The sequence below is a fragment of the Microtus oregoni genome, unplaced genomic scaffold, assembly GCF_018167655.1.
Source record: "Microtus oregoni isolate MIOR12 unplaced genomic scaffold, Mior012 000007F_ref0000211, whole genome shotgun sequence".
In the NCBI taxonomy this organism is placed as follows: Eukaryota; Metazoa; Chordata; class Mammalia; order Rodentia; family Cricetidae; genus Microtus; species Microtus oregoni.
Window position 1 is genome coordinate 10295161 of NW_024543066.1, and position 27111 is coordinate 10322271.

Here is a 27111-nt window from a genome sequence, read left to right on the forward strand (position 1 = left end):
CTTCATTAATGAAGCTGGTGACTCCTACCTTTGTTTTGTTTTGTTTTTAATGCCCATAAACACTCAGGAGGTGGAGGCAAGAGGATCAGGAGTTGAAAGGTCATCCTCAGCTAGTACTGAGCCCTGGGTCACACAAGACCCTGTCTTAAAACAGAATACTCACAGAGGGGCAAATGAAACCTGAGCAGGCGTGGCCAGGGGCTCGGGGTAGATCTCCGACACTCAAAGTAACAATATTCATGTCCACTTGTGGGCACAGCTGCTGGGAAAGTGATTTCACAATCACTGCCCAGTAATGACCGTCACGTCCACGTCAGGAGGAATTATGACAGCAGAAGAACGGAGTGGACCTGACAGCGGCTGCCTCCCTTGCTCCTTACGTCAGCCCCTTGACAAATATGTGTGAGTTTTGCCCAAGGTCTGTTACAGTGAGCTCACACATCGTTCAGTTTCAAGGTTAGAATTAAGCTTCTAGACAACTCGAGGATCAGAGATGTTCTTTAATTTTTTTTTAGTATTTTATTTATGCACAAGAGGGATTTTCCTGCATATTTGTCTGTGCATCAGGTGCATGCCAGGTGCCCAGGAAAGCCAGAAAAGGGTGTCAGGGCCCCCAAGAAATGGGCAGTTATGAGCCACTGTGTAGGTGCTGGGAACTGATCAGCCAGTGCTCCAAGATCAGACTTCGGAGTCTCTCCCTCCCATTCTTAATTTAAAACAAAACCTTTCCTTTCACTGAAGCCTCTGCTGTTTCCTGAAGAGGGGAGGGCAAACTGAAAGTAAACTTGGAGCCTTTTATAGCCTGTCAAATGGTGCCAGAGAGAGGGAAGCTTGGTCTTCTTGAGTAGTTGATAGAACGACAGGAAGTAACTCCAGTGCAGATAATAGCAGTTGCCTAAATGCTACCATTTTGTTTTGTTTTGTTTTTGAGACAAGCTTTCTATGTAACATCCTCGCTGTCCTGGAACTAGTTCTGTAGACCAGGCTGGCCTCGAACTCACAGAGATTTGCCTGCCTCTGCCTCCTGAGTGCTGGGATTAAAGGTGTGAACTTGACTACCATTTTTTATTTTTTGATGAATCAGAATAGTCACTTTTTAAGACAGTTTTTGACCTCCCTTTTGGACAGTTTCTGCTTAAGTTCTTCTATTGCATCTGTGGCAATTTTCCATGTAGAATAAGAAATTACAGCCTGGCAGTGGTGGTGTACACCTTTAATCTCAGCACTCGGGAGCCAGAGGCAGGTGGATCTCTGTGAGTTTGGGCCAACCTGGTCTACAGAGCAAGTTCCAGGACAGCTATGGCTACAGAGAGAACCCTGTCTCAAAAAACAGAAAACAAACAAACAGAAAAAACCAAGACAGAAAAAAAGAAGGAAGGAAAGGAAATTAGTAAATTGCCGTCTGGTGGGAGGTGTGGTAGGCAGGTCATGAAGAGATAGATAGAAGGCCTGTTTGAGAGAGCTGTTGCCCTGCTTGTCTCCCCACAAGAACTATCTAGTGAGAACTATTAGCAGAGCTGGTGAGAGCGTGTGCAGACAGCGTGAAGGCAGCAGGAAAGAGTGTCTCCCTTAGACCGCACTGTGTGTCAACCAGCAGGGCCACTGTGAGTGGGGCCTTTGAGGAAGAAATGAAAGGCCTCCCTTTCATCTGGAGAGCTATGGTTATCACACACAGTAGAGCATCCTTATAATCCCAGAACCCTGGAGGCTGAGCCAGGATTGCAAGGTCTTGGCTATCCTGAGCTATAAAGGGAGATTCTGTCTCAAAACCTAAAATGACCGGGCATGGTGGCTCACACCATTGTTCTGAGCATTTGGGGAACAGAGGTAAGTAGATCTTTATGATTTTGAGGCCAGCCTAGCCTACGTAATGAGTTCCAGGCCAGCCAAGGCTAGATAGAAAGACCATGTCGAGAGAGAGAGAGAGAGAGAGAGAGAGAGAGCGCACATGAAGTTGGGTGAAGAAGGAGGTGGAGAGGAGAAAAGACTATGATCAAAATAAGTTGTAAGAAAAAAAAACTTTAGTAAAAAAGTTTTTAAAAATGGCTGTCAAGGTGGCCCAGCGAGTAAAGACAGTGGTCACCAAACTTGATGAGCTGATTTTGCTCCCTGGGCCGGGATGCAAACATTCAGTGCAATAAAACAAAACAGTGATAATCATTAGAGATTTACAGTCTCTCCAGCAAGATAAAGTCCAGACACTCTTGGAACTTCAAGAACCAGATCCTTGTATCTTCACAGCCTCCCACACCCTGAACAGCTCTGTCAGGAATTCGTTATCTGTAACTGTTCTTTATTTTATTTTATTTTTTTATTTATTTATTAAAGATTTCTGTCTCTTCCCTGCCACCGCCTCCCATTTCCCTCCCCCTCCCCCAATTAAGTCCCCCTCCCTCATCAGCCCAAAGAGCAATCAGGGTTCCCTGCCCTGTGGGAAGTCCAAGGAACCCCCACCTCCATCCAGGTCTAGTAAGGTGAGCATCCAAACTGCCTAGGCTCCCACAAAGCCAGTACGTGCAGTAGGATCAAAAACCCATTGCCATTGTTCTTGAGTTCTCAGTAGTCTTCATTGTCCACTATGTTCAGCGAGTCCGGTTTTATCCCAGGCTTTTTCAAACCCAGGCCAGCTGGCCTTGGTGAGTTCCCGATAGAACATCCCCATTGTCTCAGTGTGTGGGTGCACCCCTCGTGGTCCTGAGTTCCTTGCTCGTGCTCCGTCTCCTTCTGCTCCTGATTTGGACCTTGAGATTTCTGTCCGGTGCTCCAATGTGGGTCTCTGTCTCTGTCTCCTTTCATCACCTGATGAAGGTTAATATTCAGGAGGATGCCTATATGTTTTTCTTTGGGTTCTCCTTCTTATTTAGCTTCTCTAGGATCACTAATTATAAGCTCAATGTCCTTTATTTATGGCTAGAAACCAAATGAGTTAGTACATCCCATGTTCTTCTTTTTGGGTCTGGCTTACCTCACTCAGGATAGTGTTTTCTATTTCCATCCATTTGCATGCAAAATTCAAGAAGTCCTTGTTTTTTACTGCTGAGTAGTACTCTTTATTTTAATGGACCTTTAATTTCATTAGAGTAAAAACTGGGTGGATTTCAGAATGGGACGATTTCTACTTTTGATTTCCTTATTTGTTTACTTATGAGTGTGTGTGTGCATATTTGTGTGAGCCTGCACGTCTACATGGAGGTCACATGACAACCTCAGTGTCATCCTCAGGAACACTGTCCATCTCCTTTGGCCTGGAGCTCACCAATCAGGTTAGACCAGCTGGCCAGTGAGCCCAGGGATTTCCCTTTTTCTGCCTCCTCATTGCCGGGATTAAAAGTGTGTACAGCCTGGCTTCACATGTAAATTCTTAGGATAAAACCCAAGCCCTTGTGCTTTCAAAGGGCACCCTTTGGTAGCTGAGCCTCCACCCCGCCTTTACTTGTTGTTTGTTTGTTTTCTTGAGACAGAACCACATCACATATTCCTGGCTAACTTTGAGCCTGCTTTGTAGACCAGCCTGGCCTCGGACGTGTGGCCATCTTTCCACTTTCCCCGAGTACTAGGATTCCAGATCTACACCACCATATCTGTTCTGTGCAGGGCTGGGGGAGCACCCCAGGGCTTAGTGCATGCTAGGCAAGAATTCTCCCAGCTGAGCTACCTTCATTACCTTTCATTAATCCTGAAGCAATTCTAGTAAGATGCCCTTTCTACGCTATACAGCCCACTCCCCTACATACACGATGTGGCTACAGATTGTGTAACTCTCAGCATCAGCTTTTAGAAAGCCTTCCTGATTCCCAGGTAGTCTGAATTCTGGGAGGGATCTTTCCAGTTCAGAGACTTGTTTTGCTCTTCTGCCACAGTTATAGTTTTTGTTTTGTTTCCGATTACGGAAAGATGTTGTTGGCTGGGATGCTGCTCAGTGGTAGGGCACTTGCAGAGGATGCCTGAGGCCCTGGGTCTGATCTCAGCCCTGAAAGGGAAGTAAAAACCTTCAGTTAGCTCTGCAGTAGAACTTCCTCAAGCTCACATTTTCTCCACTTGATAGGGCATCAGCTACTGGCAGAGGGGACTGCCCTGTCCCATCCAGTAGCCAGCAGCTCCCTGTGGCTTCAGAACACTTGAACTATGCAGAGTCTAAATTAACATGTGAGCTCAAAATAGGCAAAACATAGAAGAGTTGGTTTAAAACAGAATAGATTATCCTACTCATATCTTTTATGTTGATTCTGTTAAGTGATAATATTTTAATATGTTCAACCAACATGTACTTGGTTTTTACGGTTTTTTAACTCAAAATTATGGCTGCTAAAGAAGAAAAGAAACAAAGAAAAACGATATTTCTGAAACATTCAACCTCAGATGGAGTTGGTGCTGTTTTTATTGGAGAGGCTAGCCTAAGGCAGCTGAGGTGGGAAGGCATTGCCCTCTGCTGGACAACAGGCTGCATTTCCCCTCTCTGCAGATACAAGACACTCAGAGAAAAATCAAGAGGTTCAGGGAAAAAGGATTAAAATGCATTGAACATGGGCCGTATGCAAAAGCTTGTGTCAGCTGGCTTTACAGACTTTCTTCTCGTTTGAATAACTGTATCATTATTCACATTTGAAACCCAGTAAACTGAGAACCGGAGCGGTTCTAAGTGGTGACAGGGTCTCCCTCCAAGCTGTCTACTCTCAGAAATGGACCCAGGCTGTTCCCTCATCCAGGTGTCCAGCATTTGGAGAGCTGTGACTACGGTGCTGGCAACATTCCAGGAACCTATATTTTCTTTTAAACATAATTTCATGTCTTTTTTTTTTAATGTTTATGAGGTTTTAGCCTACAAGTAAGTTTGCACAATGTGCATGCCTGATGCCTGTGGAGGCCACAAGAGGGCATCAGATCCCCTTCAACAGTAGTTAGTAGAGGGGGAGCAACCTATGGGTTTTGGGAACGGAACCTGGATCCTCTGCAATAGCAGTAAGGACTTAGCCCCTGAGCCATCTCTCCAGCTCTATGTTAGAGTCTTTTAAGTGTTTTTTATGTCACAGAGGAATGTTGCTTATTACAGCAGTTTAGAAAATGTGGTTTGAAACTTGCCAGATTCTACTAACATAATACTTTGTATGTATTTTCTCCCACTTTCCTGATTTTTTGTTGATGTTGAATCGATGATGTGGGCAAAGGCGTGTTGCACTTTCTTATTTCTCCTTCATCCTTTTGTTTGTTTATTTTGTTTTGTTTTTCAAGACAGGGTTTCTCTGTAGCTTTGGTTCCTGTCCTGGAACTTGCTCCCATAGACCAGGCTAGCCTCGAACTCACAGAGATCCTCCTGCCTCTGCCTCCTGAGTGCTGGGATTAAAGATGTGAACCACCACTGCCCAGCCCTTCATTCTTATAGTTTTAAGGGACTACTTAAATTTTTAAGGGACTGGAGAGATGGCTCAGAGGTTAAGAGCACTGGCTGCTTGCTCTTCCAGAGGTCCTGAGTTCAATACCCAGCACCCAATGGTGGCTCACAGCCAGCTGTAGTGAGATCCTGTGCCCTCTTCTGTCCTGCAGGCAGAACAGTGTGTGTGTGTGTGTGTGTGTTATATTAAAACAAATCTCTTTAAAAAATTTTTTTTTGAGCCTGAGCTGGAGAGATGGCTCATCAGTTAAAAGTACCTGTTGGTCTTATACAGGGCACACACACTCATACAATTAAAAGAAATTAAGTGGAGATACTGTGGGGGGCTGGAGAGAACCCAGAGTTTGGCGCACACTAAGCACATATTCTGAGCTATACTCCCAGCAAACTCATTCATAATTATGGGTTTCCTGTGCTATCAATACTTTCTTCCAGAACTTCTATTACCCTTTGATCCATATCCTGTGACAAGTGGCCACCTTGCCATTTCTCTGAAATGTTTCCTCCTCTTCCATCCTGAGCTGTCAAACTACTTCCCCTCCTTGGCGAGAGTTCTAGGCGCGCTCCTCATTGCTGGGTGATTATGAGCTGCATAAAGCCTGTCTTTGGATGGGGAGAAGATGAGCCACTCACAGGTGCTGTGGTATTTCTCGCCAGCTCCAGCCTCATTAAAGCGCATCAGAAAGCATGTATCTCATGGCTTTCAAAGGTGGCGTGCACCTGCACTCCAAACATTTGAGGCCAGTCGGGAGGCAGAGGCTGGCAGATAGATCTCCACACATTTCCTGCCATCCTGGTTTACATAGAATGTCCAGGCCAGCCCTGGCTACAGTGTGAGATGCTGTCGAAAAATACAAAACAGAACAAAAAAATCCATAAGAGGTGGCAAGAAGCTCTGGTCTCTGTATAGGGACCGTCAAGACACCACAGCGGGTAATGGCACTAAGCCCGACGACCGGAGTCAAATCCTTGAAACCCATGTGATAGAAGGAGAGAATCGGCTCCTAAAAACTGTCCTCTGACCTTCACTTGTGTGCTTTAGTACACACATGCTCCTCCCCCAAGTTAATCAATAAAATGTAGGTTTAAACAATTTTAAAGCCGGGCGGTGGTGGTGCACGCCTTTAATCCCAGCGCTCGGGATGCAGAAGCGGGCGGATCTCTGTGAGTTCGAGGCCAGCCTGGTCTACAAGAGCTAGTTCCAGGACAGGAACCAAAAAGCTACAGAGAAACCCTGTCTCAAAAATCCAAAAAAAAAAAAATAAAAATAAATAAACAATTTTAAATTAGGACCAGGCAGTGGTAGTGCACAACTTTAATCCCAGCACTTGGGAGGCAGAGGCAGGCAGATCTCTGTGAGGTCAAGGCCAGCCTGGTCTACAAGAGCTACTTTCAAGACAGCTAGGGCTGTTACACAGAGAAACCTGTCTCAAAAAATCAAAATAGGGGCTGGAGAGATGGCTCAGTGGTTAAGAGCATTGCCTGCTCTTCCAAAGGTCCTGAGTTCAATTCCCAGCAACCACATGGTGGCTCACAACCATCTGTAATGAGGTCTGGTGCCCTCTTCTGGCCTGCAGACGTACACGCAGAAAGAATATGGTATACATAATAAATAAATAAATAAATATTTTTAAAAATCAAAATAAATAAATGAATGAATAAATAAAAATAAAAATAATTTAAATCAGCCAGGCAGTGGTTGTGCACTTGAACTTGGGAAGCAGAGGCAGGAGGATCTCTGAGTTTGAGGCCAGCCTGATTTACAGAGTGAGTTCCAGGACAGTCACACTGTATATATATATATATATATATATATATATATATATATATATGTGTGTGTGTGTGTGTGTGTGTGTGTGTGTGTGTGTGTCTATATATAGAGACACACTGTTTTGAAGGGGGAAAAAAGGAAAAAATCCGTTTAACTTGTTAGAGACAGAGTGTAATCATTCCAATATGAGGGATACTTACCACCTTGTGGGTTCCTTGTTCGGACAGGTTATCCTGCTCGGAGAGCCAGGTACCAGTGGGTACGCTGCAATCCCGACAGCATCTCTGCAAACTGCGTGGAAGAGAAAGGACCCCTGTTTGACCTAATGGCAGATGGACCCGACAACGTTGGCCCTCCAATGAGCAATCCTTTTCTGTAAGTGGACTTGAGTCTGATCTCCCAGAAGTGGCGGAGTGTTTCTCTTCAGGTTCCTGCTGTGGTGGCGCTGTGATTGTCTACAGTTGAGGAGCAGCGTACTTTTGTATTTCATTTGTGTGCGCGTGTTTGCCTGCAGGAACATGCTTTGAGGAAGGTGTGGTGGTTGGAGGACATTTTACAGGAGCGAGTTATTGTCTAGGGGATTGAAGCTAAGTCATCAGTCTTGATGGCAGGCACCTTTATGTGACGAGCCATCTTGCTGGCGGGTGTGGGGAGAGGCCAGTTGGTCATCTCTGGTTCCTTTGCTGTCTCTTGCTGGCTCCACTTCCCTACTACTCCATGTTTAAGCAGCTCCCCTTGAGTTAAATATTCAGGGATTTCCCTGTACCCTATACCCACCACTTTGTCTCAGACTTCTATTCTGCAGTTGCCTCTCCGGATCCAGCATCTTCTCCCATCAGTACACAGACAGAGTCTAGGGCTTCCTGACATCGGATGGACCACCCCGACTCTCTGTCTTTACAGCTATTTCCCCACTCTGATCTTCATTATATCAAAATTTCTTTTTGAGACAGGGTCTCATATCACTATATGGGATGTCTGTCCTGAAACTTGCTCTATAGGCGAGGCTGGCCTTGAAATCAGAGATCTACCTGTCTCTGCCTCTCAAATGCTGGGATTAAAGGTGTGCGCCACCATACTTGGCACATCAGCCCTTCCTAGAATGGGCGCTTATGCTTGCCCCTTCTCCCGACACATACAGTTGGACTCCTGCTTCTCAATCCAGAGTATTTGGTGACTGAGACACAGTTATTGATTGTGTCTCTGTGTTTAGGTTCCTTGACCACTTCACTGCCTTATAAAATGATTGACTTGCCACTTCCGTTGAAAGCCCCTTTCTGTGGGCTTTTACTGGTCACCTTCTCCGAGTTGTTGGGTTTCCTTGGCTGTGTTCTCTTTTGCTTATTTTAACATTGTGTGTCCTGGCTCTGTCACAGGCCTTCGTGTTTTCTCAAGGTGACCTCTGCCTGTTCCACAGCTTTCTATTCCCATCTGTATGTTAGTAACTGCGATGTCTGCATCCAGCTTTCTGTGACCTGACAGGCTGAATCAGCCTTCTGGGCACATTAGATGACTTTTGCTTCCTGTTTCTGCATTCCCTGCCATCTTCCTGACTGATGTATTCACTAGAGTGTTAACTTCTAGATCAGAGACCTCCCCTTTCTTTTCCTGTTGTATCTCAAGCAGTGGGGACAGGTCAACAAATAATTTATTTTTTGGATGCATGGCTGCTATAAATCTGATCAATGTCACTTGTGATTTTCCTGGAGAAAATGACCCTCAGGCTAGCACATTCAAACACCCCCCCTCCACTCTTGAGGCAGGGTTTTGGTATGTAGACCAGGTTAGCCACAAATTTGTGGTCATCCCCTTGTCTCTTTTTCCTACTAGCTTGTGCCACCATTCTGGGCTTGAACTCAATTTTTGCCAAAGATGCGCTGCTACCGATTTGCCAAGGATGGGTGGCACCGTTTTCTCTGGTCTGGCTTTTAGGTGCTCTTTAGATTAAATTATGTGTGTCGAACCAACCCACGTAACTCAGCCCTGGTGGCTTCCTGCTTTAGCTCAGGAGTACATATTCAAGTCTTATATTAGTAGAGAAAAATCTAATGTTTATATTCTGGTAAGGTTAATACCCTCTTCCAGGTATGGTGGCTTTCACCTTTAATCCCAGCACTCAGGAGGCAGAGGCAGTCTGATCTGCATAGTGAGTTCTAGGCCAGGCTGGGATATAGAAGTGAAACTCTGTCTAAAAAAAATTTCAAACCTGGCACCTAGGAAGCAGAGGCAGGAGAGTCAAGAGCCTGGGACCAACTTGGCCTTCATAATGACAGTCTACATATCTCAAAAGACAAAGGAAGAGTGCTCTTTGTTTTAACACTTTGTGAGTTTAGAAGTAATAGAAGTTTTGTCAAAAGCTTAAGTTAGGAAACAGTGTCATCTTTCTAGAATGATTTAGTGGTGTGCCCTTTCTTTAAGAAGAAACAATTAGCCGGGCGGTGGTGGCACACGCCTTTAATCCCAGCACTCGGGAGGCAGAGGCAGGTGGATCTTTGTGAGTTCGAAGCCAGCCTGGTCTAGTTCCAGGACAGGCTCCAAACAAACAAAAAAAAATTATCTATTTTTTAGAGGTTTATTTATTTATTATGGATACAGTGTTCTGCTTGCATGTATGCCTGCAAGCCAGAAGAGGGCCCCAGATCTCATCCCAGAAGATTGTGAGCCATTGCATGGTTTCTGGGAATTGAACTCAGGACCTCTGAAGAGCAGCTAGTGCTCTTAACTGCTGAGCCATCTCTCTGACCCAAGATTTTTCTATTTTCATTTAATGTTTGTGAGTGTTAGTCTGCATATATGTGTTACATGTGTGAGTGTTTGCATGTATGTGCAGGAACCACACGCCTGCCTGGTGCTGGAGAAGGCTGGATGAAGGTGTCAGATTCTCTGAAACTGGAGTTATAGGTGGTTGTGAGCCTCAATGTGGATGCTGGGAACTGAACCCAGATCCTCTGCAAGAGCAGCCATTGCTCTTAACCTCTGAGTTGTCTCTTCAGCCCTGGCCTTTTGTTTGGAAGCATTGAAGACAGTTTTAACTCCTTGAATTTCAACAACTGAGTGCCTAAATTGATTTCCATGTTCTGCCTCCACTCCCCACTATGCTCCTTACCCCGACCCCATTTTTGTTATTGGAAGAAGGGTTGGATAGCCCATGCTGGCTGCAGGTCACCATGGATCCAAGGATGACGTCAAACTTCGGATCCTGCAGCCTCCACTGCCCAAAAGCTGCAATCATTTGTGTTGCTCCATACGCAGCTTATTTCTTTATGTTAAAATATTAAAATTACATTATTTATAAGTATAATTTTATATTTTTCTTTGTATTTCAGGACGAGAGGATTTCCGGATAATTTCTTCCCTATTTCTGAAGATGTTTCTGGGTCGGGCTCTGGCTCCGGATCGGGCTCGGGCTCTGGTTCTGGTTCTGGCTCTGGCTCTGGTTCAGGCTCTGGCTCAGGAAGTGGCTTCCTAGGCGACATGGAATGGGAATACCCGCCAGCAGATGACAGCGATGTTTTCTTTTACAACTATAGGCCTGTAGACAGGATGCTCCACGAGCCAAACCAAGGGCAACCAGAAGATTTTATTATATGAAAGTGTTCATTTCTGTTTCCCCACCTCCACACAGAACAAGGTCTTTTGTATTTGGTGTTCCATGTTTAAATGATCAGTCTTGGGATAAAGAGCTTTACAGAAAATTTAAAATACCTGGAAAAGACTCTTAAATTCTGTCACCCTTTCCTCCTGAGTTCTTAAGGAGTTATATGTTAATGCTGTTATTGCTTTAGAAAATATCTGCATTTATATGTGTATTGGATTAACATTATGAAATTAACTCACACCCCTGTTATTATGCAACAACTTTTACAAGCCATGCTGTTTTTGAAAAATTCAATTTGAATAGCAAATTGATGAACAATAATATTTCATACCTAAAGTGTTAGGAACACGACTCACATTGTGAGTTACAGAAATACTCCTTTTTATGATTTAAAATAAAACAAAAGAGTGACCGCCGACAGTGGCTACGTGACCTGGTTTCTGTTGTGCTGTGGATGCGGTGGAGAAGCAGTGAATGTTGTTTATCTAAAATTGCTGTGGGTTGTGCAGTTAGAAACTTAATGCCTCCAGTACCACACGGTGTGCTCTCAATGCCTCTCCGTGCTTGGTCTTTTCCATAGATGCCTGTTTAATTTCAAATGTCACTCCACTAAAGCAAAGATATAACCTAAGGGAGGAAGCTGTCTAGGGATTTCTTTTTCTCCTCCAGGAAATAATTACTTTAAAAACGGGGCTGGAGAGACAGCTCAGTGGTTAAGAGCATTGTCTGCTCTTCCAAAGGTCCTGAGTTCAATTCCCAGCAACCATATGGTGGTTCACAACCATCTGTAATGAGATCTGGTACCCTCTTCTGGCCTGCGGGCATATACGTGTATACATAATAAATAAATTAATTTAAAAAACCAAACAAATAAAAAAAGAAAAAATTTAAAAAAAAACGATCTTTAAAAAAATGTATATAATATAAATATATACACACAGAGAGATAGATATACATTTTTTTAAAGATCGTTTTATATATATATATATATATATATAGAGAGAGAGAGAGAGAGAGAGAGAGACAGAGACAGAGAGAGACAGAGAGAGAGATACAATATCATTGGGCTGGAGAGATGGCTTGGTGGTGAAGAGCACTTTGCTCTTGCAGTGGACCCAGGTTTAGTTCCCAAAACTCAGATGGCAGCTCACAACATAAGAGTCGATGTCACTTTCTGGCTTCCATGGACACCAGGAATGCACAAATGTTTTAAAAAACATACTCCCAAAACGAATTCAATATCTTTGTGTAATTCCTTGTCCTTAAGAGGAAGAAATTAGAGACTCATTTGCATTTATGCTATCCATTCCTGAACCCGACGAAGCCTAGGGCCATCTAAGAAGAAAGTCCCCATTGAGAAATCGCCCAGATCAGATTGGCCTATGGGGATTGTGTTGGTAATTGACACAGGAAGGTCTAGTTTACTGTGGGTGGCACCATTCCTCAGTGGGTTGTCCAGAAAGCCAGCTTGCTAAAGAATCAGCAATCCTTCAGGGTTTCTGCTTCACTCTCCAGCCTTGAGTTCCTGCCCTGATTTCTCTCAGTGATGAACTGTGACCTGGAAGTGTTAGCCCAGCAGATCCTTTCCCTCCTCTAAGTTGCTTTCAGTCAGAATCTTTTATCACAGCCACAGAAAGGAAACAGAACAGATGCTCTGCTCTCGGGGGAACTATTTCCACTAGGGTACAGTGTGAGAGTCCTACTGAACTATAAGCATGACATTTTAATCCATGGATGCCTAGGGATGAGAACCAAATATAGGACTCACCTTGGGAGTAATGGAGCTAATCACGGGATGGGTTGCTGCATATCTGAGAAAGGATAGAGGACACTCAGGTGTCGATGGAGGTTCCTCTTGATATTGTACTCTTTTTAGTCAAGGACCAAACCATTAGGAAGATTTATGAGCATTCACAATATAGTGGTGGAAACACATAATTGTAATACATTTTTATTATACATGTTTTTTTCCAAATGTAATGCTAATACATCAGAGATGAGGGGGTGAAACTGTTTGTTGCTGTTGTTTTATTAATTTTTTTTCCAACATAGGGTTTCTCTGTGTAGCTTTGAAGCCTATCCTGGAACTCGCTCTGTAGACCAGACTAGCTTCGAACTCACAGAAATTCACCTGCATCTGTCTCCCAAGTGCTGAGATTAAAGTCCTATGCCACCACTGCCCAGCTTGTCTTAGTATTTCAATCACTGTTTAAAATACTAATATATTTATATCTTTGGGTATTCTGCCTTCTATGCTAAACCAGGATTTCTTATTCTTGTCATTTTTGGTGCTTTCAGAAGGATTTCTTTGTTTTCTTCGCATCTTTCTTCTTTTCTTCTGGTTGAACGGGTGATTGAACCTAAGTCTCTGCCACGAAGCTATACTCCAAATCTCTGGACAGGACTTCTTTGTTGCAGGAGGATGTCCTGTTTATTGTGGAATGTTTAGCTATGTCCCCAACTCCTCTCCATATTACCCAGCAATTGTTCCCATAGATGTCAGGGTAAATACTCCCAAACATTTCCAAATAATCCCCTGGGAGTAGTCTTCCCCTCTTCAGAATTGCTTTGTGGAATTGATGATCACTTAGAGGCTTATGTCTCATTGGTAACATTGCTATCTTTAAATTCATTACCTATTGCATGGGCCATCAGCATTTTATGGAAGCCAGGAATGGTGGCAAAGGTCTCTAATCCCTACTCTTCCTAAGGGGAGGCAGGTGAGTCAATTCTGGTCTCCATAGTGAGTTCTCGGGCAGACAGGCCTACAAAGTGTAACCCTATTTTTAAAAAAACAGACAGGCAGTCTGTAGAAAATAAGACATTAGTAGCATAACCATTCAACTCTTTGATGTAAAAATTCTTTAAGAAATATTGGGTAGGAGGTAGTGGCACACGCCTTTAATCCCAGCACTTGGGAGACAGAGGCAGGTGGATCTCTGAGTTAGAAGACAACCTGGTCTAAAAAATGAGTTCCAGGACAAGCAGGACTGTTTCACAGAGAAACCCTGTCTCAAACAAACAAGCAAACAAACAAATAAGAAGTATAGAAAGAGATCCAGCATTCTATAGTCAAATGATTTAAAAACAAATCCCAAACCCTTTTATGTATATGGTTGTTTTGCTGAATGTCTGTGCACAACATGTAAAATGGTCGCCGGGCGGGTGGCGCACGCCTTTAATCCCAGCACTCAGGAGGCAGAGGCAGGTGGATGTCTGGGAGTTCGAGGCCAGCCTGGTCTACAAGAGCTAGTTCCAGGACAGGCACCAAAGCTACAGAGAAACGCTGTCTCAAAAAACCAAAAAAAAAAAACAAAAAAAACCCAACAACAACAAAAAAACCCATGTAAAATGGTAACAATGGAGGTCACCAGAGGGCATCCTATCCTCCTCGTTGGGAGCCACTATCTGGGCCCTGGGAATTAAATCTCATCCTCTGGAGGTGTAGCAAGCAAGTGCTCTTCATTTAGCTGAGCCATCTTTCCAGCCCCATTAATAGATTTTTGAACAAGCATACCACAGCAATTTAGAGGGGAAAGTTTTTGAACAAATGGTATTAGAACCATGTGCACTCAGCTAAGCGCTCAGATCTTAGACTATGTGCAATTGTTTTTCTCTCTTGTTTCTTTGTAACAGTGTCTCAACAGTAACAGGGCCCAGAATGCTGGAATTACTGCTATGAACCACTCTGCCTGCCTTTTTCCTTCCCTACAGAGTGGCTGGTGCTCCTTTGTCCAAGAAATCTGATTCACTGTTCCATTCAGTGTCCACCCCCCATCCTTTAAAGTTTCTCTGTGTAGCCCTGGCTGTCCTGGAATTCACTATGTAGACCAGGCTGGCCTCAAAGTCAGAAATCTGCTTCTGCTTCCCAAGTGCCTCTGAATAAAGGCGTGCACCACCCACTGCTCGAGTCACGGGTTTTTAATCAAGACTGTTTTGAGCTATAAACTCCTTCTCTGTCTCCATACTATTTTACCTTTTTGTAAATCTTGCCAGTGAGTGGCAACACAGGCAGGTAACCCCCAGTACTGAGAAGGCTGAAGGTAGGACGTATGTGTTTCTTGACAGCCTGGGCTACATAGAGTGTTCCAGCCAGTGAAACCCTGCCTCAACAATAGATACACAAACATGCATCTGGCCCAAACTTCCTGGCATAGAAATCTTTAAATCTTGTTCTCAAATAATACAGTTTCTCCCTCTAAACTTGCGGGAAGCCCAGGGTTTCATTTGCAGCAGTGCATAAAACCGTTGGACATAAGGCTGCAATTCCAGCTTTGGGAAGCACTTTGGAAGTGGAAAGGACCAAGCAGGATTGCTCTACTTAGGTCAGCATACACTACATAACATACTGTCTTTGGGGGGGACAAAAAAGCTAATTTCCAGTATTTGAATTTTGTCGTTATTAGAGACCAAAATCTCATATCAACCTTTAAACATTTTAGACTTGCACTGCTTCCCACGCTGAGTTTTGCTGTGACGGGAAGACGTTCCCCCTCTCCCGAAATTCGAGTACAGGTTCAGCTCGGGAGCCTTGGTGGTATTTCCTCCACCCTCAGCTCTTCTAGGCCCGCACTAACAACGATGGGGTCACGGTTCTTTGCACTCTCCCGGAACTTTCCGGAAGGGCTGAAACGAGGGAAGAGGGCGGAACCCGTTTGTGAGCCCAGTCTCTGGTCCTTGGCCGGGTCGCGAGGTCTTCCTGGACTGCAGAGGACGGGCTCTAAGATTAAGTTTTTCTCTCTATTGGTCTCGGGGGTGAGGCGGGAAACCACTTCAGGTGAGGGAAGGTGCGAAGGTCGGGAATGCAGCAAGCCTGCAAGAATTTCCTCTCCAACAAACCCGCGCTTCCTTCCGAGCCCCCCCAAACTTCCCTGGGGAGGAGTTCCAGGAGTTCCCGGGTAGGAGTTCCAGGACTCACTGCTCATCACGTGACAGCTCTAGGTTTTGGGGGATTGGGAGACCGTGCTTCGACCCCTCCCACCTGACGTCAGCCACAGCGACCACGCCTCTCACATGAAGGGCGGAGCAAAGAAACCCCCCCTCCAAACGGCCTTTCTGAAGGGCGTGCCTTCAGTGGGCGTGGCCAGAGTGGAGGAGGGCGGAGAGGGAAAGAGTGGTCACGTGCGGCTGGTGGCCTACGGTCACGTGACGTGCGGCGGGGCGCAGGCAGCCGGGCTGGGAGTTCTCCCGAGGAAAAGCCAAGTGAAGTGGGGGACCCGGCGGCGGTGACAATGGTGAGTGCGCGGCGGTCTGTGCGGCCGTCTCCCACGGGGACTCGGTGCGCGTGGCGGGACTCCAACGGCGGGCGCGGTGCCGATCCTGCAGGGAAGGGTCGCGGAGCGGTGAGGCCTGACGGCTGCCCGGTCCCGGCCAGGCCTGAGCACCTGCGGCCGGCCGCACTGTCCTGGCCATGTCGGAGCCTCTACCTGCCTTCTTGGACCGGCTTTGGGGGCCGTGGCTGGGGCCCCGCAGTCTGCCGAGCCGGAGCCCCGCGGCCTCGCCTTCCAAGGTAGCCGAGGACAGCCCGTGGCCAGACACTCAGTTCCGGACTCTGGCTAGATCTGCTCACCTTCCTCGTCCCGAGCTCGATAGAGTCTGCTTTTCTTTAAGCTGCATGTGGGGACTTTCTGAGATTTCATGACCCGGGTGGAGGCTTTTGCCATTTGTAGACTAGGATAGGGGAAAAGAGCAAAGGGTGTCGGAACGGGGACCCTCATTTATCTCCAAACACCGATTCAAGCGCGTGGTTTCACTTCCTTCCCTAAGCGGTTTCTACAACTTAGCGCTTTGGGATGTTGCAATGTCTTGGGAGCCAGGGAGGGAGGAAAATCAGAGCACTTAAGCACACTTAATGGGAGACACCATTGGACACGGTAGTGTTTAACTGTGTGCCGGCAGTTATAGATTGGAGCTTTTGGCTCATGTTTAGCCTGTACACCCGGAGAGGCGACAGTGTGCCACCTGCTCTTTCTAAGCTCACCAGTTTTAATAATCTGCTTGATATTTTTTAGACCACGCCAGCCGGGTCTATTTTAAAAACTTTGCTTTGCTTTGATTAAATAATTGAAAAGTCAGAAATCGTGTTGCTTTTATTAGAGATGGGGAGAGGGGAAAGAGGGAAGTTTATTCTGGGAGGGTTTTCTTAAGTACTTTTGTGAGTCCAGGGACAGATAAACAGTAAGACTAACCCCTGCTCCCATGCAGCTGCAGATTAAGGAGTTAACCATTTGTTCGGGTAATTAGTTAAGGTGGAAATTACAAAGGCAATAAACAACTAAGAAGGAATTATTTGGGTCTTAAGGAACCCTTCCATTTCTCACAATTTGAAAAGAAAACTAAACAGCTCTCTTACTTTTTGATTATATTTGTAATTAGTCCTTCTAGTTGTGTTCAAGATATTGGCCAAACGAAATTGTAAATCTTTAAAACCTTGAAAGTCTCATGTATGTATGAGAATTTGCTGTTTCATTGTGTGTGGGCTCTGAATACATTGTGGAAGCCTTGAGCTCCCCTGAGCTCCATTTCTTTTTTTCCCCTTGATGGAAAGAAAAATCACATATATTTTGGTTATTTTTTTCCTTCAAGTTCTGTTTTTTAACTTCAACCAGTCTTAGAAATATTCTTATTGGAGATCAAAAAGTTTATTACATTCTTTCTATATCCACATGTCATTTTGTTACATGGTAATGCTCAATACTGGCATTTCATATTATAAGAAAGAATATTGGGTTTTTTTGTGTGTGTGGTTTCTTTTTATAATGTTATTTTTATTTTTTATTGTTTAATTATGCATTTTAAAAATATTGATTTTTATTGAAATCTGCATCTTCCTCTGCTTCCCTCCCTGCCTCTTACCTCCGCTTCAACCCTCTCCCAAGGTCCCCATGCTCCCAATTTACTCAGGAGATCTTGTTTTTTTTCTACTTCCCGTGTAGATTAGATCTATGTATGTCTCTCTTAAGAGTCCCCATTGTTGTCTAGGTTCTCTGGGATTGTGATTTGTAGGCTGGTTTTCTTTGCCTTATGTTTAAAAACCACTTAATGAGTGAGTACATGTGATAATTGTCTTTCTGGGTCTGGGTTACCTCACTCAAAATGATGTTTTGTAGCTCCATCCATTTGCCTGCAAAATTCAAGATGTCGCTATTTTTTTCTGCTGTGTAGTACTCCATTGTGTAAATGTACCACATTTTCCTTATCCCTTCTTTGATCGACGGGCATTTAGATTGTTTTCAGGTTCTGGCTATGACAAACAATGCTGCTTTGAACATAGTTGAGCACATGTCCTTGTGGTACAATTGAGCATCCTTTGGATATATACCCAAAAGTGGTATTACTGGGTTTTGAGGAAGGTTGTTTCCTAATTTTCTAAGAAGTCGCCACATCCAAAGGGGCTGTACCAGCTTGCACTCTTACCAGCAATGCAGAAGTGTTCCCTTTTCCCCACAACCTCTCCAGCATAAGTTGTCATCAGTGTTTTTGATCTTGGCCATTCTTACAGGTGTAAGATGGAATCTCAGAGTTGTTTTGATTTGCATTTCTCTGATGACTAAGGATTTGAGCATTTCCTTAAGTGTCTTTTTTTGTTTTGTTTTGTTTTTTGTTTTTTTGAGACAGGGTTTCTCTGTAGCTTTGGAGCTTGTCCTGGAAATAGCTGTTGTAGACCAGGCTGGCCTCGAACTCACAGAGATCTGCCTGCCTCTGTCTTACTAGTGCTGGGATTAAAGGCTTGTGCCACTACCGCCCGGCTCTTAAGTGTCTTTTTATATTGTTATTTTTAATACATGATCTTTCTATGTGGACCTTGTTGACCTCGTATTTCCTCTGTGTGTACCTCAAATAGGGCTTGAATTTGTGACAATTCTTTTTTCTTTTTTTCATGACTGGGTTTCTATGTGTAGCCTCACTGCCCTGGATCTTGCTCTGTAGACCAGAGTGGCTCGAACTCAGAGAGATCTGCCAGACTCTACTTCCCAAGTGCTGGGATTAAAGGCGCATACAACCACCTCCTGGCAAATTTGTGGCAATTCTTTTGTTTGAACATTTCAAGTGGTGAGATGATAGGCATTAGCCCATATGCAAAGCTATGATATCTAAGTGTTTTAACTTGTATATTAATTGCCAGCATTTCCCCTGAAATGATTTTGTGTGTATGTTATTCAGGAACCATCAAAGGTTTTTCAGTAGTTAGGCAAGAGATTCACAACTGAGTTGTTTCTCTAGATCCTTTGTGCTTCTTTGGCTCTTTCAAGTGAGATCCAAGAAATCAAACAAACAAACCACAGCAATAATTAAACACATTATAGGAAAACAACCCTCCCCTGCCCCCCCCCCAAAGAAAAGGTGTATATGTGATGCTGGTGTCAGGAGCTGGAGGGGATGTTCAGAGACGAACATGCTCTCACAAGAGCCCAGTTTGGTTCCTAGGACCTACGTGACAGTTCTCGGTTATATGTGATTCTTGCTTCAGGGGGTCCAATACCCTCTTCTGGCTTCAAGGGCACTATATGCTCATGGTGCACATACCACTCATGCCCGTAAAGTAAAACAAATCTGAAACGCTCAAAAGTTGGGACCAGTTACCATAAGCCACATGATCTGAGTTCAGTCCCCAGAACCCAAGTAGTAGGAAGGAAACCCACTCTCCAAAGTGTCCTCTGACCTCTACATGTGTGCTGTGACATGCTTGAGCCGCCCTTTCAAACAGATAAATAAAAGACAAAAAAATGAGAGGCAGCATGGTGGTGCATGCTTGTCGGCCAGGAAATAAAGGTCAGAGTTGCTCTGTAAGATCCAGCTCGTCTGCTGCACTGCAATAATGGTTATGTGGTTCTCCCACCTCCCAGGGTACATTGATGGGAAACATTCCAGAGCAAGTCTTGTTCCAGAAGATATCTGTAATTGTTTGGAGGCTTTTAAAGGAATGGCAGTCTAGCTGTTAAGGTGCTGTTCATCGTTTCTCCTCTGCATATGCTGTCCTAAGCTTTTCAAAGGATTTTCTGAGCCAGGAGGTGGTGGTGTAATCCTTTGATGTCAGCACTTAGGAGGTAGAGACAGGCAGATCTCTGAGTTCTCGATCTACAGAACGAATTTCAAAACAGCCAGGCTACATAGGCAAACTATCCTACAAACCAAAAAACCAAAACAAAATAAACAAAAAAACCAACAAAATCCCTTCTGATTCTTTCCAGTTATAATTCTTTATTCTATTGAGAAATAAGAGCTAGTGACAGGAATCAGTGAATAAAATTTTTGTCACTAAGCCTGGTAACCTGTGTTCAACATGTGTGAAAGAGAAAAAAAAACCCTAAAAGTTGTTGTCTGTCCTCACCTGTACAGGGCATTCATTACACACATACCTCATACGCACACAAATAAATATTTTAAAAAATAAATCTACTTTTTTTCTATTTCATTTTGAGATAGTCACATGTAGCCTTGATTGGCCTCTTTACCTGTTATGTAGACCAGGCTGGCCCCAAACTTTCTGTGAACTGCCCACCTTTGCCTCTGCCATGGTGAGATTTTAGGTATGTACTCTAATGCTAGATGTTTATTATTATTCTTTAAAGTTTTCTGAGGTAGAGTCTCATAGAACTCAGGGTGACCGCAAATGAACTATGTACCCAAGGCATTCAGGTTTTGACTACTGTTATTTAAGAAATCAAAAAATAATTATTATGTTTAGTGTACGTATGTGTGTCACTGGTGTGCCGTGGCGTACGTGTGGAGGTCAGAGGACAGCTGGCAGAAGTTGCCTCTCTGTCCACCATGTGAGTCCTGATCAGACTTTGGCCACCCAGCTTAGTGATGAGCGCCTTACCCACTGAGCCATCTCACCAGCCTCTGGTTTCACATGTAAGCCCTAGGTATGAAATACTTTCTTATAAAAATGAATATAGCATAGTTTTTTTTGAGGGGGGGGAAGGGGGTTTCGAGACAGGGTTTCTCTGTAGTTTTGGAGCCTGTTCTGGAACTAGCTCTTCTAGACCAGGCTGGCCTCGAACTCACAGAGATCTGCCTGCCTCTGCCTCCTGAGTCCTGGGATTAAAGGTGTGCGCCACCACTGCCCAGCGGCTATAGCATAGTTTTGTATATATTTTTAATTCTAGTAATTTTAAAATTTATGAATAATGTCAAAATAAGACCTTTTGTTTATTGTAAAATTGCTTTTGTTAAACATTATTATTTCACGTGTATGTGTTTTGCCTGAATGTATGTCTTGGCATCACATGCTTGTTGGGTGCCTGAGAGGACTTCAAGATCCCCTGGAACTGTTGTTACAGACAGTTGTGAGCTGCCATGTGGATGAACCTGGGTCCTCTGTAAGAGTAGCCAGTGCTTTTAACTGCTGAGCCATCTCTCCTGCCCTATTATTGCAAAATATTGTAGAACTGTGTCTACTTTTGTGTTTTGGCAGTCTTGTGGCAATTTAACTTAGTTAAAATAGTATTTAACTTAGATCTTTAAATCTCAGATTTCAAATTGGATAGACCATTCTGCATTTTCTATAGAGTATGTATGGGAAAAGTTGGCCGCATTTTATTTTATATGCAAAACAACGTTCATAGTTTCCATGTCTTAATTTTTTGTGGAGTATACAGTTAGGAGAGGAAATTAATTTTAACTTCCTTGCCTGTGTTTTGTGACATCAGCTAATGCTGGCACTATAGGAAGGGGAATCCACCTTGTTGTTTTCACTATCAGTTGCCTTTGTTTAACGGATCTGACTTAGTTTCCTTGGGCAGCTACTTGGGTATATTGTCTTTGCCCCTTCGTGTCAGGCTTTCTTCATGCCACCACCTTCCTCCCCTTTTGCCTCAGTGAGTTGCACAAAGTGGATAACCTGCTAAATATCAGGTAATCAGTTTTGAGCTGCACACACACATATAATGTTTTAGGAGAAATGCACTCTTTCAGAATTACTGGGGTTTGTTTGTGTTTTAAAGAAGTTCTGACTTTCAAGACTTGTTGTATTGAGGTAACTAGGTCACAGGACATAGTGTTGAAATGTTGCTTGGGAATTGAGACAAGAGAGATCTCAAGTTTAAGGCCAACCTGGGCAGCTTAGCCCCTGTCTCAATCTGGAGGAAAAGGGATCAGAAGAGGATGTTAAAACACAGTGGTAGAATAGAAAGAAACCCAGACCTTGCATGGGTTCAGCCCTCATTGCCTGAAAGGAAGCAGAACAGGAGCTGGTAGTGGATCATGAAGATCATCTGCCTACCATTCTATCTTTTCTGAATATTTAGTCAATGACAAGTTTGCTTGTTAAAATTAGCTTTCTGGATAAATTTTGAGTTTAATTATCATCACAGAAAGAAAATTGCTGACTGTGTCTTTGGAGCATGTTAAAAGTCTGGTTTGTAGTTAGTTATTTGAAATTGTCCCTTTTGCTGGGGCTGGAGAGGTGGATCTGGATTTGGGTCCCAGCACTCACACAGTGGTTCTCAGCCACCTGTGACTCCTGCTCCAGAGGACCCGATGCCCTCTTTTGATCTCTACAGCAATTAAGCACACACAGCAAACAGACATAAACACAAACAAAACCTTCATACAATAAACATAAAGATAAGGCAGGTGATGGTGCCACAAATCTTTAATCCCAGCATTCAGAAGGCAGAAGCAGGTTGATCTCTGAGTTCAAGGCCAGCCTGGTTTACTGAACAAGTTCCCAACAGTCAGGGCTACACAGAGAAACTCTGTCTTGAAAAACCAAAAAGAAAAAAAAAGATACAGACTTATGTGCTTGCTAAATACTCACAATAAAATAAATGAAAAAAATTGTACAAATTGATGAACCCCACAAAGTAAACATCCAGAGCTCCAATAAAATATTATTAGCACCTCGGTTGGGTATATAATGGCACATCCCTTTAATACCAGCACTCAAGAGACAGAGGTAGGTGGGGCCCTGTGATTTTGAGGCCAGCCTGGTCTACATGGTGAGACCCTGTCTCAAAAAAATATCTATTGCATATAAGTAATATATGCATATTATATGTATAAATATGCATAACACACATATATTAATTATATATAATACATATATTAGCACCTCATCTCCTCCTGTAGCTTTGTAGGTTCTTTGTTGTTGTTTGCTTCTGTTTTTAGACATGTTTTATTCTGTATTCTATGCTGTCCTGGAACTCACTACATAGTCTAGGCTGCCTTGAACTTTTGGTAAGCCTTCTGCCTCAGCTTCCTAAGTGCTGAGATTATAGGCATTCACTACAGTGACCAGATGCCTAAGTACGTTGTTTTATTAAAGAAATATTTGCCATCAATTACTGTGTGTGAATACTTGTGCACACAGATGCCACAATGCATGTGTGGAACTCAAAGGACAAATTATGTGCATTGGTTTTCTCCTTCTGTCATAAAACTCAGGTTTTAAGGCTTGGTTCCAGACATACACAGTCAATGAGCCTTTTCTCTGGCCCCAAACTGCCCTCTAAAGTAGTTCCAGTTTATAAGATCTCCAGTAAGTTGTAATATTTTAAAAAGTTGTGTGATCAGATTGGTTTTTATCTTATTAGAATTTCATTAAGACATTTTCTTTTATTTCTGAGTGGTTGTGTGTGTGTGTGTGTGTGTGTGTGTGTGTGTATCCACAAGCATGCTGAGGATATGGATACAAGTAGTCACAGGTTTTTTTTTCCTCACATGAGTGCTGGAGATCTGAACTCAGGTCCTCTCCCCAGTTTCCATATTTTCATACTTAGGTGTCATTATATTTTGCTTGTATTTGCACCCTTTTTAACTCTCTGTCATCATTCCCCTTCCTTGCTAGTCTCCTCTTCTCCAAATAATTCCTTTCTACTTTCATGACATTCGTGTGTGTTTGTGTGTACATGTAGTTAAATATATATCTTTTTGAGATTATTTTACTTAACATGATCAGATGAATGTTTTTAAAAGGTCACTTGTGCAAAGTAGAGTAGAAATGGGGGGATATAGGCACTGGTGTGGAGGGGTGTGCCTGTGGACCTAGCTGCCTTGAAAGCTGAGGTAGGAGGACTGCTCAAGCTTTCTGGATAGAGAACAAATCACACAACACAGAAGGACCCCATCAAAGCACACACGAGAAAGGATACATTATAAAGACTAGAACACTGTTATCAGTGGTCACACAGCCCATGGCTGTATCTAGATGTTGGAACCATTACTAGTGTGTGCTCATTATTAGTTACTGCATTGCCAGCTAGAGTGCTTTGTCATTGGGTGTAACACCCGATTCTGTGTTACCCCCTCGGTACAGTTTGTGTGCCACTGTACCGTATGCGAGTCGGGCAAGGGCCTGAAGATTGAAAGAACACACAAAGAGACCTGGGTCATTCGAAAGGAGATCAGCCAAACGCCGTTTATTCAACCTTGGGGAAATCCTTATATACCTCACTACTGCACAAGGATTTCCGCCCATGCAGGTGGAAAATTACCACACCAAAGATGGAGTCAACAATGCCCTACAGCTAATCACCAGACGGGGCAGAGGGAGCAGAGGAACAAACAATGTTTTAGCTGGCTGACCAGAAACTGTCCTCAAGATGAACCCCAAGAACAAGGGTAGACCCGGGCCCTACAATTGGGAAGCAGTCATCTGAAGTTACAGTGCTTATATATTTTTTTGGAAATATTTATAGGAATTTCACAGCCTCTAATGCTAGTTAGTGCCAGGATTACTCAAAAGTCTTACATGTTGTAACACATTCTGTTTAGACGCGATAGAGCAGAGGCTTTATGGTAGTTAGGACAGTGTGATGACCCTGGAACTTGAAGGGGTAGTTTAGACTGTGCAGGTTTCTCTCTGATGGAAGAGTGACTTACAGGTCTATCTAAAAGTTGCAGCTTTTCAAATTTGGATATAAGAAATTGACTTCTTATAGTTTTGAAAAGTTAGTATTTGATTATTATGTAGGTTACTTGTGGAAATGACTGAGTTATAGCATGTTCAAGTTCTTTTTTAATTTTGATAGTAAAAATTAACATGAAGTTTATTCTCAGTTCAGGTTGTTGCCTTGATTTTTCTGGCAGTGCTGGGGATTGGGTGCATGTATGTTCATTTTCATGTAGAATTTAATACTTTTTAACTCATAGATGAGTAATTTGATTGGCTTTAAAATCAAGTAATTAAGTTTGAATTTCAAAGTGTAGTGACTGGCTAAGCATGATACTAATGAGCATCTTTATTTTGTTTCAGAGTTTTCTTGGAGGCTTTTTTGGTCCTATTTGTGAGATCGATGTTTCCCTTAATGATGGGGAAACCAGGAAAATGGCAGAAATGAAAACTGAAGATGGCAAAGTAGAAAAACACTATCTCTTCTATGATGGAGAATCTGTTTCAGGAAAGGTAAACTCCTGTTTGGTAAATTACCTAATTTTAGGTTGTTAGAATCAGTTACTAAATATTCTGTGCTGTACATACATTTGGATGATTGTATTAGAAACAAAGTCCTTTTTCTGAAGGTCAACTAAAATCCTTGATGTATTAATAGCAGTAATGGAAGATGTTTTCATGGAAGGGTTCTAGGGTAGAGTCTTTGAATTTCACAGACATTGTTTTGCTGGTGACTGTATCTTGAGCTTTGGAGAATTTCTGCTTTAAATTGAGTTGGAGAGATGTGGAGTAGTGGTCTGGTGTGGCATATGAAAGGTTCTTTCTGACTTTTTGTAGCTCGCTCTTCTGTGCTCTCATGTCTCATTTGCCCGTGTTTCTTCATTCTGGGGGAGGCGCTTCAGCTCCTTCGGAACGTGTGTATAATTAGATACATTTAAGCTCCTCCTTCTATAAGACTCACACCTCTCTTGCCTTTTCATTACTCAGTAATATGTAAAATCCTTTTTTCCTTCTTGTCTCATGTAACTCAGGTGGGCCTCAAACTCCCTGTATTAAAATTATGGGCCTTCTCCTGCCTCTATCTCTGAAATACTGGGATTACAGACATGGACTATCATATCTGTCTAACCCTGTATTTTTTTTTTAGAACCGTTTTAGATTTTCAGAAAAATTGGGTAAAATTGGAAGCTCTTTATGTTGCCTCTTCTTCACCGTGCCTTCTTATATAATATAACAATACAATATTTGCCTGTTATTATTATATATTGAGGTAGGATCATGTAATCCAGGCTGACCTTAGACTACAGTGATTTAGTCTTCCTGCCTCAGCCTCCTGAGTTCTGGAATTGAATGCATAAACTATTATACCTAGTTTAGTTTGGTATAGTTTTACAAATAAACGAACGTAAGCCAGCCATAGTGGTATGTGACTGTAATCCCAGTGCTTGGTGGAGACCTGAGGTGTAGATGTTAGGGTCATCTTTAGTTACATAGACAGCGCAAGCCAACCTGTCTTAAAAACAAAACAACAACAAGAAACCCAAAAAGTAAAGGATGTAAAGAACTGATGAACCAGTATTGGCAGATTAGTTTATAATGTTAGTTAAGGTCCACTTTTTTGTTTGTTTTGTTTTTTTGTTTTTTGTTTTTTGAGATAGGGTTTCTCTGTGTAGCGTTGGAACCTGTCCCGGAACTCACTCTGTACGCCAGGCTGGCCTCGAACTCACAGAGATCTACCTGCCTCTGCCTACCGAGTGCTAGGATTAATGGTGTGTGCCACCACCGCCTGACTAGGATTTCACGCTTGATATTACATGTTCTGTGGGTTTTGATAAACAGAAATTGTTTTGTATCCATCATTTGAAGAACTTGAAGAATTATCCTACAATATCATGGCTTAATTATCTTACAAATTCCCCTCTGTTTCACCTCTTTGTACCTCACTGGCACCTCTATCCACACCAGTCTCCAAAGCCTATGCCACTATGATTTTTCCTTTTCAGAATGCCATATAGTTGGACTCATACATTATGAAGCTTTTTTAGATTACTTTCTATCATTTGTTTGATGTTTCTCTGTGTCTTTTTGTGACTTGGTAGCACATTTGTTTTTAACATTAAATAATACTCTTGTGCTGGCCGTGGCTCATGTCTATACTTTTAAGCATTTGGAGTGCTGAAAAGGCTGGTGGGTTGCTTCAAGATTGTGGCTACCCCCGCCTGCTTACGTAGTAATTTCCAGACAAGCCTGAACTACAGAGTGAGGCTGTTTGAAAATACGTGTTTTGATTTTTTCCATTCACCCTCTGAAGACTGTCTTGACTGTTTCCAAGTTCTGCTCAGCTACTACTTAATTGACTCTCATATTGGTATGTAGGACTTTATATATATTTTAAGATTTATTTTTATCTGTGTGTGTGTGAATGTGAGAGTATGGGTATACAGAGAGCATGTGGCGGTCAGAGAACAACTTTTCTGGCCTCTGTTTGCTCCTTCTGCCCTGTTTTAGAGGCAGGG

The 27111-nt window shown here is 43.2% G+C and overlaps 2 protein-coding genes across 3 annotated transcripts in view; both read left to right on the top strand.

Annotated features, from left to right (window-relative positions):
- The window catches only part of Srgn (serglycin), a 37339-nt gene extending 25867 nt beyond the window's left edge, over window positions 1–11472 (top strand). For both annotated transcript variants that reach the window (XM_041656248.1, XM_041656249.1), the window contains exons 3-4: window positions 7388–7535; window positions 10487–11472. In XM_041656248.1, coding sequence (XP_041512182.1) covers window positions 7388–7535; window positions 10487–10751 — 413 coding nt within the window. In that variant the 3' untranslated portion in view covers window positions 10752–11472. The remainder of the gene's footprint in view (window positions 1–7387; window positions 7536–10486) is intronic.
- Window positions 11473–15865: 4393 nt separating this feature from the next.
- Window positions 15866–27111, top strand: part of Vps26a (VPS26, retromer complex component A) — a 30470-nt gene continuing 19224 nt past the window's right edge. Inside the window, exons 1-2 of the mRNA XM_041656432.1 lie at window positions 15866–15992; window positions 24959–25108. Of these exons, the coding sequence (XP_041512366.1) occupies window positions 15990–15992; window positions 24959–25108 (153 nt within the window). The 5' untranslated portion in view covers window positions 15866–15989. The remainder of the gene's footprint in view (window positions 15993–24958; window positions 25109–27111) is intronic.